The 11,847-nt window shown below is 42.0% G+C and overlaps 1 protein-coding gene across 9 annotated transcripts in view; it reads right to left on the reverse strand.

Moving 5' to 3' along the window:
• The window catches only part of PLEKHA5 (pleckstrin homology domain containing A5), a 262,176-nt gene extending 254,150 nt beyond the window's left edge, over nucleotides 1–8,026 (reverse strand). For 7 of the 9 annotated variants that reach the window (XM_024992612.2, XM_059887051.1, XM_024992610.2 and 4 more), the window contains exons 1-3: nucleotides 7,871–8,026; nucleotides 7,638–7,717; nucleotides 5,292–5,349 (exon numbers count right to left, since the gene is read on the reverse strand). In XM_024992612.2, coding sequence (XP_024848380.1) covers nucleotides 5,292–5,349; nucleotides 7,638–7,717; nucleotides 7,871–7,962 — 230 coding nt within the window. In that variant the 5' untranslated portion in view covers nucleotides 7,963–8,026. Of the gene's footprint in view, nucleotides 1–5,291; nucleotides 5,350–7,637; nucleotides 7,718–7,870 lie in introns of those variants that run through there. The other 2 variants (XM_059887049.1, XM_059887047.1) reach the window with 2 other exon arrangements.
• Nucleotides 8,027–11,847: the final 3,821 nt, after the last annotated feature.

Here is an 11,847-nt window from a genome sequence, read left to right on the forward strand (position 1 = left end):
AGGCTCTAGGTGCACAGGCTTAGTTGCCCCAAGGCATGTCAAATCTTCCCAGACCAGAGATCGAACCTGCATGTGTCCTTTCATTGACAGAAGGGTTCTTAACCACTGGACCACCAGGGAAATCTCATTTTTTGTTTCCTAGTAAGACTGTATGCTCCAGGAAAGCCTCAGCTGAGTCACCAAATACCTAGAATAGTGCCCAACACCAACACTCTCGAGTGGATGTAAAGAAATGACCAAATTCTGAGATTCTATTAAAAAAAATACTGATCAATAGGTTTTGAGGAGTTAAACAAGCTTTCATGTGCCTACTAACCTACCTACTAACCTAGGGGGTTTCCCAGGTGGCTCAGTGGAATCTGCCTGCCCACATAGGAGATGCAGGTTCGATCCCTGAGTCAGGAAGATCCTCTGGAGAAGGAAATGGCAACCCACTCCAGTATTCTTGCCTGGAAAATCCCATGGGCAAAGAGGAGACTGGTGCGCTACAGTCTATAGAATCGCAAAGAGTTGGACATAACGGAGCGAGTGAGCACACACATACTAACCTATCCACTGGACTTGTTTCTTTGAAATGATCTCTATTTCCAAGCAACCTATTTATGGAGGGACACATACCATAGGATCTGTTTATACTGCTCTGTATTTTTAGGTCTAGAAGCGACTTAGCCCAGAGACCTTAATTTGAATGATAGTGACTAATATTGAAGCTATAAGACCTACAACAGGCCTTTAACTTCTTTAAGCTTCAGTTTCATCATGAAAAAGGGTGCAAGGGGAGGAGGGGAGAGGAAGGTAAAAAAAGGCTACTGTGAGTATTAAATTCATCGAATGCTGTGTTGAAGTGCCTCACACTAGGAGTCCGGGGGCCCCACACCATCTCCCTTTAATACTCCACATGCTTTTCTCTACACCACAGTTGAAGGTTGAAACCACAGTTCATTGTTATGCTGTACCTAACGAATTAGCATAAAGTGTTTCATACACAGAAGGATTATTCATTCCAAATACTGTTAGGGATATGGAGAAGATGTACAATGTCCATGAATTGTCCTGAAACATGATGTTGCTACACCCAATTCTAATATTATAGTACAACCATACCAAACAATTTTAAATATCAAATGCACTGCAATATATTCTCACATTCTCACGGCAGCTATGCTCCCTGTCTTCACTCATAGTTTCAGTTGTGATACTCTATGAAGAAACAGATTTTCTTCTCACTTGCAACTTTAAATGGTTATTTCATACTAGAATTCCCCTCACTGCAGATTAGTTTGAAATTCTAAGCATACATTAGATCCAACTATAGCAGATACTGAAATGAAACTTCATTAGTCAAAAAAAAAAAAAATCAAACACTGCTCTATTTGCATATCTAAGTTCGATTTTCAGAACTTTAAATTTAAAATTAAGGGAAAAAGCAATATGAAAATATAACCTCACAACATTTACATACTACTTTATGACCCTGCAAAGACATTTTTTGATCCCCAAACCTGTCACATAAGACAATGACCTCTAGATAATTAGAACAAAGTTGCTCACTATTCAGAGAGCATTGTTTTAAGATTTACTTAGCACTTTAAATTAACCATCTTAAAGCTTTGAAGCACAAAGTAACAGTCAATGACACATACATTTTAAGCTACCATGACCTGTCATTACAGAGTCATTAAGTAATCTTTTCAAGGAGTAAGCAGAAAGCTTTATAACCTTCAAATATATGACTATCTTCTGCACTTTGAGCTGAGTTATTTGAATATTTAAAGCTATACTTCATAAATTATAAAAATCACCAGCAACTTTCAGCATTCTTCCCCAAAAATAAAAAGCATGAATTAATTGTTAAAAAGCAATATGGAAACAATAATCAAATTCAGACTCTGTGTATATGTATTTACACACACACACAATAAAATAATTTAGAGGCTGGGTAGCTTAAGGCAAACTTTCTTCATTAAAAACATAAACCTAAATATTTATTGTTACAGTAAAGAATTAATTTTCAAATTTTAACATTTTTCTGGCCAAAGTGACTTAAAGTAAAATACCTTCTCTTTATATTCTGTTTCCTGAAACATGAATTGTTCCTGAAACATGAATTGGTTCATGAAAGAACCAATTTCAAAAACTGTATAAAGTAAACTGATTATCCAGCTCAAATCTATACAACTCTTAACTGTGATCCGCCCCTCTGTTGACATTAGTGAACGCTGTCAACTGTACACATACAACTCTCCCACTGTGGCAACAGAAAGAGACCCAGAGCTTTGGCTCTACTTAGACTTATCTGTGGTTATCTGCACACAGCTTAAAGACCGAGATTAAATAGTTAAGCAGGATCTGAAAGCTAAGTAACTTTCCACATTTCCCATACTATCTCTTCTTTGGCACTCTGAGTGCATTATTCTGTAGAATATTGTAAATTCCCAGAACCATATAAAATTCAAAGAAATCTGAAAGTTGGCTGGAACAGAGAAGCTGCCTTTTGCAGCCCGCCTAATTTAAAGATGTGAAGACTGAGCTCCACTGTCTTAGAGGGTCAAGGCCACAGTCGTGCCTTCCTTCTGCTCTTCTTACTGCCCACAGGAATGCGGGTGTTGACACTAAAATATCGATACAATCCAAAGATAAATTCTTCCTGGCCATTTGCCGTTTTGAACCACCACCACCATTTGTTCTGAAGGGAATTGGAGAGTTGAATGTACTTCACGTGGGAACTAAAGTAGAAACAACTCCAGGTCTTGGTCTCCCTTCTTGCTCTGGGAGCCTCCCAGGAACACAGGATTAGGAATAACAAGATGATCAATGGGTCTTTTATCTGCCTTTCATCTTCTCTGTCCCATGTGAACAAAACCCACCCTGCTCACTCCATCACCTCTTTTTATTATAATCTGGTCAATAACCTCCTTTCTTCATCTAACATAGAACCCACAGTGAAAAATATATCCACCAACAGCCATCACTTTCCTACGGCAAACTCCTATCCTTTCTCCTACTCTGAACATTCTAAATATAGTTCACATCCCGGCTGTTTCTCATCTTGCTGTCTTTGCAGACTCCTAAGTTCCAAAGGCCTGTTTCTGCTGTTTTATTATGTGGTGTGACAAGGAAAAGAGTTCTTCTGACAACAACCACAATTAAAACGAGATTCAGACATGGTAACATATGTGAGAGTGCTCTGCAAACTGTGAAATTTCAGATACAAGCAGTGCCCCCAGTACACAATAATCAAGCACCCCTAGTTGCTCCTAACAACACAAGAAGGTAAAAGGTTCTGAGGAAATGACAGCCCACACTAGAGATTTATCTGACCTTAAAAGAAATTAGTCTTCTGATACAACCCAGAAAGGAAAAACAGTAGCACCTAATGTTCAGCAAATCATGTATTTCTCAATGGTTGTTTTAAACTTCTACTTAAAAGAAGTTTAGAGGTTTAATGAATGCATATTTCTAAAACGTGCTCAACTTTAGAACAAAGTACCTTCATAAAGTAAATTCTTTATTGCTACCTTTGGACACAACGATTGGCTGTCTCCCAATACCACATGATGAAAACCCGCTAGCTTAAAAATGCACGTAGAATTAAAGTCAAATTATTACAGCTTTCTGAATGCAGTCCTTACGTGCCTGAGAAACTTAGGCATGACACAAATAAGATTCTAATTTGTTTATGTCAACATAAAAGAAACTCGAATCAAAAGGGCTAGTGAAACAAAAGAAAACTCGGTCTTTTCTAACAGCTTAGTTCTAAATTAAAACATACATATTCGGCCTGCACAGAGTAACATTTTGCACTGCCAAATAAACATTCATCTAAGGATGTACACATTCACCAAAATTTAAATAATATTGAGAACTACAGTGTAACTCCTATTCTATAAGATCAGCAAGGCTTAATGTACAGCAGTTAAGATTATACTGGATACAAATAAACGAACTCCATCCAAAAAAAGCTGTCTTCGGAAATATCAATACTTTGTCCGAAAAAAAAAAAAGAATCCCTTTCATGACAATACAAACTCACTTTAATTCAGGATGAAAAAGAACTCTAAAGAAAACAGCTGGTGACTCTGCACTTTCCTCATGCCTTTGTTTTTTAGGCCATCTAATGATGCACAGCACAATCTCCAAATAAAAGATGCAAATCAAACATATCCAGGGAAGGACCACATCATGAAACCGTACTCCATTCCTGTATCTTCATTCTGCTTTCTCCATTTCTACATCCAAAACAAGCAAGCACAGCTAGTATCTGTATGTTTCCCGTAATATTTTATAAAAAATCATTCTAAAAAAATGTTTAAGCCATGTAGATAATTATAATTTCATGAGGTATGGCATCATCTTTAAAATGGCACTCAGTAAAGTGCCTTATTGGGCTGGATGAAGAAGAGGTACCTTAAGCTAGGCATCTGTTATTATTAATAAGCCAATGACATCTCAACCAAATCTCATAGTTAAGCATTCTCCTTCAAGCCTCAGTTCCGTAAAATGAAACAAAAAATTTTAAAACAAGCTCTTAAGTAAACAGTTTCTAATTTAAAATGAAGATAAAACCACCTTTATGTTCTCTTGAGGGATAAAAAAAAAAAAATCTTCCTACATAATGTTTGACCTCAAACTGGTGTATCCATCTCCAAGCACTGTCAAGTTAACAGTTAAGAGAAATTATTTCAATATTCTACAAAATTAATTTAAAGATTAGGACTGGTCAATTGTCCTTAAGTGCTACTGAAAGCCTTTTATTCAAACACAAATGCCAGTAAAACATTTAGATATGAAACTTTGAAACTTAGCTCTATTTACATAAACTGAAGCAAATTACAAACAATGCTCCCACAGATGTTTGTGAAATATTCCGTATTTATTTGTTTTTACTTTCAGCCCTGTCACTATCCATCAAACTGTAACCTAGCTTTACATCACTTTCACTACTTATTAATAGCTCTGGTCAAAATACACATGAACAGAATTCACTTTAAAAGAAAAAAGGTAACATGCTAAAGACAAACTACTACAATCACTCAAGAATATATACAGAAGCCCCAAAAATGTAACGGTGGCCATAAATGATCTAACTGCTAAATCAATGAATACCCAGGCAAATAACATAAGAAAATTGAGTGTTGTCTTTTACCTCAAATTCCAACACTCATAATGCATAAAATAAATAAAATACGATAAACCTTAAGAAATCATGATTGTACCTCGACATACAACCAAAGGTTAATCACAACATCTGAATTACCAAGGGAAAAAAAATCATAATTAAAAAGACTCACTTTATATAGTATCTTGCACCTTCAAAAGTATATGCTTCTTCCCAGCCAGTGGGCAAATCTAAAAAACATGTATTTCACAATCAGTATTACTTCAACAGAACAGCATAGTAAGTTTCAAACCATTTTTAATTATTTCTTTTCACGATCAATGATTTTCATTTATTAAGTTTCTAATCCCACCCCCCAAAAAAGCATTAGACTGGTAGTAAAATTCATAGTAGATACAACATCATTTTGGGGGAATGGCAATTCATATGTAATGCCACCAGAAAACTATCAACCACATTAGAGATTATCTGACAGAATTATACACTTTGATGAGAGTGGAGAGGAAAAGAAGCCAAGGGATGGCTTCTAATCCCAAGTAAATAGCCATGAACAGCAGGCCAAAATACCTCCCAAAATCAAAGAAAAAGACTGCATAAAAGGTAACACCCACTTCTTCCTAAGGATGTTGAGTCTATTTAAGACCACACCTTTCAGCTACATAAGTGAATCCATCCGGGAAGTGTCACTGATGAGAGAGAACTTCCTAAGTATTTAATTAAGGGGAATGAAATCTGACATCACATGCTTTATACATGTGTGTTTCTACAGACCTGGCTTGCAGAGATGTGAAGTTTCAAGTCATAAACCTGGCAAGAATGCTGGTGAATGATGGTAACATTCTGTGCTTGCCAATTACTTACAAACGACCAGTGGCTTGGATTTAATCATGATACCGCTCTGAAATAAAAAACCACTGATGTGTGTGCAAAATCAAAGCAAAATAAACCAAACCAGAAAAAAAAAAAAAAAAATCAAGATCTCTCAAAAATCAAATTAACCTAAAATCACAGAATAAAATTTTTCTGACGTGTGAATGTTATCAAACCTGGAGAGTTAATACGATAAAAATATGTATTTCACATAGCCAAAATAATCACGGACCTATTCCACGACACGATGAGGCTACATAACCTAAACATCACATTGTCTCTTGTGACACAAACCTGTTACTATCCATAAGGCAAAGAGGCCATTGAAGTTGACTGTATGTATGACAAACACCAAAATGTACATTTCAGTCAAAGAGGACACTGAGGAGTTAAGAAATATGACGATGAATTAGTCAGAAATGCCTTAAAAATGGAACCTCATCATGCTTGCTACACCAGCTTTCTCTTTCCTCCTCCACCTTTTTGCAAATTTGGGGATATTAGTCACTGTGCTGAACTCCAGCATGTAATACTGGAGACAGGCTTGTTCAATAACCTGGCAACTTTAAGAGAGAACCTCGGAGTTATAGAGGAAATATCCCGGAAGACTAGCTCTACAGAGCTTTTCTGAAGCCGGCCTCACCTTCCACCCAAACTGTTCTCAAGCCTTTCCAATCACCAGTAACAGAAGCAGGCCAGGAAGAGAACACATGTTACGTTTCAAAGGCAAACAAGTTTCAAGAATGTACACAAAGACTGACAAAAGAAAGCCAGAGCAGCACTGAAGCTCCAATCTGCTCTTCTCCAGCTCAGCTCACAGGCAGCCTTCAAACCAGCTACCCAAGGCACCGAGCTGGTTCCCCGGCGACCCTCTCCAATCGGGGACCCAGGCCCGCACGCGGGACGCCCCTACCCCCACCCCCAGCACGCCCACCGGCTCCAGGCAGCGTGTGCGACCTCGGTGCTGCCGCCGGGGACTTTGAATCGGGCTGGCGGGCAACTGCAGCTGCAAATGCCTCCTCCGGCCCCGGCTGCATAAGGGAAAGAGCCCAGATTTCCCCAGCCTCTCCGGCGCGGGGAACGATCGGAGAACCCCCGAACTCCTCACCTCCTCCATCAGCCACCTTACCCTCAAGTCCCACCTCAGAGGAGGAAGCCGCCCGGGAGGTTGTGGATACGTTCTCCGGGCGGACCGGAGGCAGGATCCCGGGGCTGCACGATGGGAGAGGGAAAGGACTTCCTAAAAGGTGGCAAGGGGGCCGGGGGGCGGCAGGAGGACTCAGGAGTGGCCGCGGGGGGAGCAACTCAGGGTCCCAGCTTTCCCGGGAGAGGGGAGTGGGCCACCCTACGAGGGTGGGGGGCGGAAGGTGAGCAGTTTGGGATGGGACAGAGGGCGCCACGGGCTGGCGGCGATCCGAGGCGGAGGATAGGGGCGTCCGGAGACTCGAGGGAAGTCCCCCGGCGGGCACCCCCCTCCCCGGTTCCCTCTACCTGCGGCCGCCCCCGCCGGCCTCCGCCCCACCTCGCCGCCTCCCGGGAGACGGCGGCTCGGGGCAGGTAGCGAGGCAGGGAAGCGGGCGACCCGGGCTCTGCCGCCTCCTCCCGGCGGAGCCCAACTCCTCTCGGGCCCGGCCGGGCTCGGCGTTACCTGTGCTCTGCCGCCGGTGCCCGGTGACCACGGCCTCGCCGGTGACGGGGTGCAGCCAGGTGGTGCTCTTCGCCTCCTCGCTGCAGGGGTGGGGAGAGAAGCCGAGACGGGGCGTGAGTGGGGGCGCCGTGGGGAGCCGAGGGGGCCGGAGCGGCACCGACTCGCCGCGCTGTCCCGCGGTGGCCAGCCTCCCGCCCCCCTCCGGGCCCCCCGCGCCGGCCCCGGTCCTTTACTTGATGAAGAAGACGCGGCCGCCCCTGGTGATCCCGTAAGTCCACGAGCGGGGCAGGGAGCAGATCCACTCCAGGTTCAGATCCGCCGCCATGTCTGATCCCCAGCCGCCGCCGCCGCCTTGTCCTGCTGCCGCCGCGGCTGCCGAGGGAGGAGGGAGCGAGCCAGCGAACGAGCAGAGCGAGCGCGGCCGGAGCGCGCCTCCCCGGCCCGGCGCGCCCCCGCGCGCGCCCTACCCCCTCGGGCGGCGCCCGCCCCGCCGCCCGGGCTGGGTCGGGCCCGCGCCGCCGCCCCTCCGCATCCTCCGCGGCCGCCGGCCGGCCGCCCCGCCGCGCGCTCGGGGGATGGGCGAGCGGCGCCGCGCCCCGCGGCCAGACCCCTCCCTCCCGCGCCTCCCCACCGCCCCCGCCGCCCGAGCGAAGGTTCCGGGATCGATTGGGGAAAAAAAAAAAAGGCGTCCTGCCCCCCGGGCTTTGCCTAAGGCTTCCCAGCCCCAAGCGCGATTCAAAGAGAGCGTAATCTGAACACCCCTGGTTGCTCTCTCTCTAAAACAACAGAAACACAGCATCTGAGCTTTGTTTTATAAGAGCTATTGGGTATCTAAGATTTTTCCCCAAAAAAGAAAAATATATATACATATGTGTGTGTATGTGTGTGTGTGTGTGTGTGTGTATATGTATATATATATATATGTATATATATATATATATATATATATATATAGCCTTAAAAAGGAAGGCCGTTTTTATTCAAGCACACGGAAGGTTTTTCCTGTTTGTGTTTTGTGTGCCAGATAGCAACGGTTTGACAAGTTGCCACGGACCTACAAATAAGAGTGAATTCAGACTCGACACAACAAGTTTGCCTCTTCCTGGACCACTTAAATCTTTTAACATTTTGTAAAATACAAACTTGTCTTTTTCTCTTACTTTTTTAAAAATTCAGTTATTTACCAACCTGAATTTCTACTTTCTTATATCTCCTATAAATTATAATATTAGCTAACTGTACAGAGCCTTTGAAACCGTGTACGTTTTTGAAGTCCCTACAACAGTCCTGTGGATAGTACTATAATCCCCATTTTACAGATGGGAAAAATAAAGTTTGAAGAAACTTGCCCAAGCGTCCCCATGGACTGCAGCCCACCAGGCTTCTCTGTCCATGGAATTCTCCAGGCAAGAATACTGGAGTGGATTGCCATTTCCTACTCTAGGGGATCTTTCCGACCCGGGGATCAAACTGACCTCTCCTGCATTGGCAGGTGGATTCTTTACACTGCACCGCATGGGTAGCCCTCAAGGTCATAGTACTAAGTGACAAAGCCTGTATTTTAAGTGACTGTAAAATTTCAAAAGTCTATTTGTATAATCACATTGCTATACTTATTTTAAGTCCCACCTTTCCTCTGCCCTCCCACCCTTTTTTGTTGTTTTGCTTTGTTTTTAAACAGAGAATGGCAGATTTCGTTGCAACTAAGATCTCCCTTAAGGCCAGCTAAGAGCTCTGGCCTCCTCTTATTGTCTCTGATGCTCAGCCACACTTGGAATTGCTTCTGTGTCTTTGCAGCAAGATGACTCATGCCAACAGGAGTACACAGCTCAATAATAATAGTACTACTTGGTATTCTCATAGCACCTTTTTCTGACCAGTTTGGGGGACCTCTGAAGAATTATCTTACTCATATTCTCAAATGCTCAAAGAGGCAAATCTTTTTCAACAGTTACAGAAACTAAGTCAGGAAAAGGGTAAATGACCTTGGCCGAAGCAAGATCCAGCCACTAAGATGGAGCCTGGATGAGAATGCAGTTTCATTGGACTTTTATCTCTCATCCTCTAATTCCCCAAGGCCATTCTGTCTTTGGTGAAAAGGAGTCTGCAATTACTGCTATAATTTTCCTGTCCATCTGCATACACAGGGGAAAAAAATAACATCACTTTAATGTTTCTCTCTTTTCGGTTCCTTTGCATTCTCCTCTTTCATTTCATTACTTCTTGACATCTTATCTCCTGCCCAGTCTCTGGAAAAATGAGGTGTTTTTTTGTGTTTTTTTTTTTAATCAATGAATAACTAGCAGGAAATGTTCCACATTACCATCAGTGGTCACAGGATGTAACATAGCAAGAAAATCAAGAGGTATTGACTTTATATCGTGCTATCATTATATACTGAAAAATCTAAAATAAGTCTTTAATATCATAATAATAACTTTAGAAATCTAGTACCTGTTAGTACAGTAGTATCATTTGACTTTTTGACTTCATACTGCTGAGAAGTCATTAAGTTGACCATAGGTTGTCTGGAGATTTCATTTTACCTGTGAATCTTTGATTTACAAGATTCATGAATGCAAGGCATATTTCAAAAAGTGATAGAGATTCACTTAATAAAAATGTGTATCTTACAAAATCACATTTGCAGTGCTTGAATAATAACCTAAAATCTTATGTACAATTCCCTACGTCTCAAAATTTAGGAAAGGCAGTAAATAAAGTTAGTGACAATATACAAAATGAGGCGTATACAAAATGCTCCTGATTTGGAAAAGTAATAGTCCCTGTGGCTTCAGGGAAGCAATTAAAAGTGGCTTCGTACGTTAGAATGTGAGGTACTCTGGATAATTTTCGCCCTTAATGAGTAAAGCTATATTCTTTAAATTTTCCTTGAATGTCCTTTCTCTGCAGCTTTATTGCCTTACCCAGGTCTGCTTTACTATTTGTGTGTACATGTAGGAAGCAAAGAATCATGTCTTTTCCATCACTGAATCCTTCCCAACCTTGAGTCAGTTCTCAGATGGTTATTGGATTTCATTTTCTTCCTAGCCTTGACCTCCCAGCAGAGTTAGTTTCCAGTAATACATCCCCTTTTTATCACTCTGTACCTCTTCAATAACTGACTCAGATCTAAACTCCTATCTAACCTCTGCTTTTTATTATTTTTATACTTCCATCTTATGAAACCATTCCATTTCATACATCATGATCTACCTTTTTGAGGAGTATCAGCCTATGACTGTTGCAGCTTCTCTGGAAAAGAAGTTTAAAAGTGCTGAGCACTAAAAGTAAACATCACTCTGTCTATATATAGAGGACAATCCTTGTCCTAAAGAGCTTCCAGTTCAAATATAACAGAAAAATACACACTGTGACAAGAAAAATCAGAGAAAAGTTTCTTAAAATATGTAAAAGAGAACAAAGTGACATCTTAGAAAACAGCAAATAAATTTTTCCCCCTTCTAATGGAAATGATAAAAGCATGAGCTCTGGGAAGTAGACAGAGGCTCTAGAAAGAGAAATTTCTATTTTACTATCAAGAACCATCTCTTATTCATGTACAGTGTTATTGTTCAGGTGCTCAGTCGTGTCTGACTCTTTGCCACCCCATGGACTGCAGTATTCCAGGCTTCCCTCTCCTTCCTTATCTCCGTGAGTTTGCTGAAATTCATGTCCATTGAGTCAGTGATGCCATCCAACTATCTCATCCTCTGTCGCCCACTTCTCCTCCTGTCCTCAATATTTCCATTTACCAACAAAGTTTTGTGACTTTGATTAGGTTGTATTTCCAACTATGTTTGTGTTACCTTATATGTTGTGTTACTTTATTCATTCACAGACTAAAGTATATTGTAAACAGTTCCTTTATTTACTCAACTATAGCATGTATTATTGTTTTTGTTTAGTTGCTAAGTCATGTCTGACTCTTGTGACCTCATGGACTGTAGCCCACCAAGCTCCTCTGTCCATAGGATTTCCCAGGTATCAAACCTGCATCTCTTGCCTTGACAAGCAGATTCTTTACCGCTGAGCCACCAGGGAAAGGGAAAGTGAAAATTGCTCAGTTGTGTCTGACTCTGCGACCCCAAGGACTATAAAGTCCATGGAATTCTTCAGGCCAGAATACTGGAGTGGGTAGCCATTCCCTTCTCCAGAGGATCTTCCCAAACCAGTGATCAAACCCAGGTCTCCTGCATTGCAGGCAAAT

The sequence above is a fragment of the Bos taurus genome, chromosome 5 (assembly GCF_002263795.3).
Source record: "Bos taurus isolate L1 Dominette 01449 registration number 42190680 breed Hereford chromosome 5, ARS-UCD2.0, whole genome shotgun sequence".
In the NCBI taxonomy this organism is placed as follows: Eukaryota; Metazoa; Chordata; class Mammalia; order Artiodactyla; family Bovidae; genus Bos; species Bos taurus.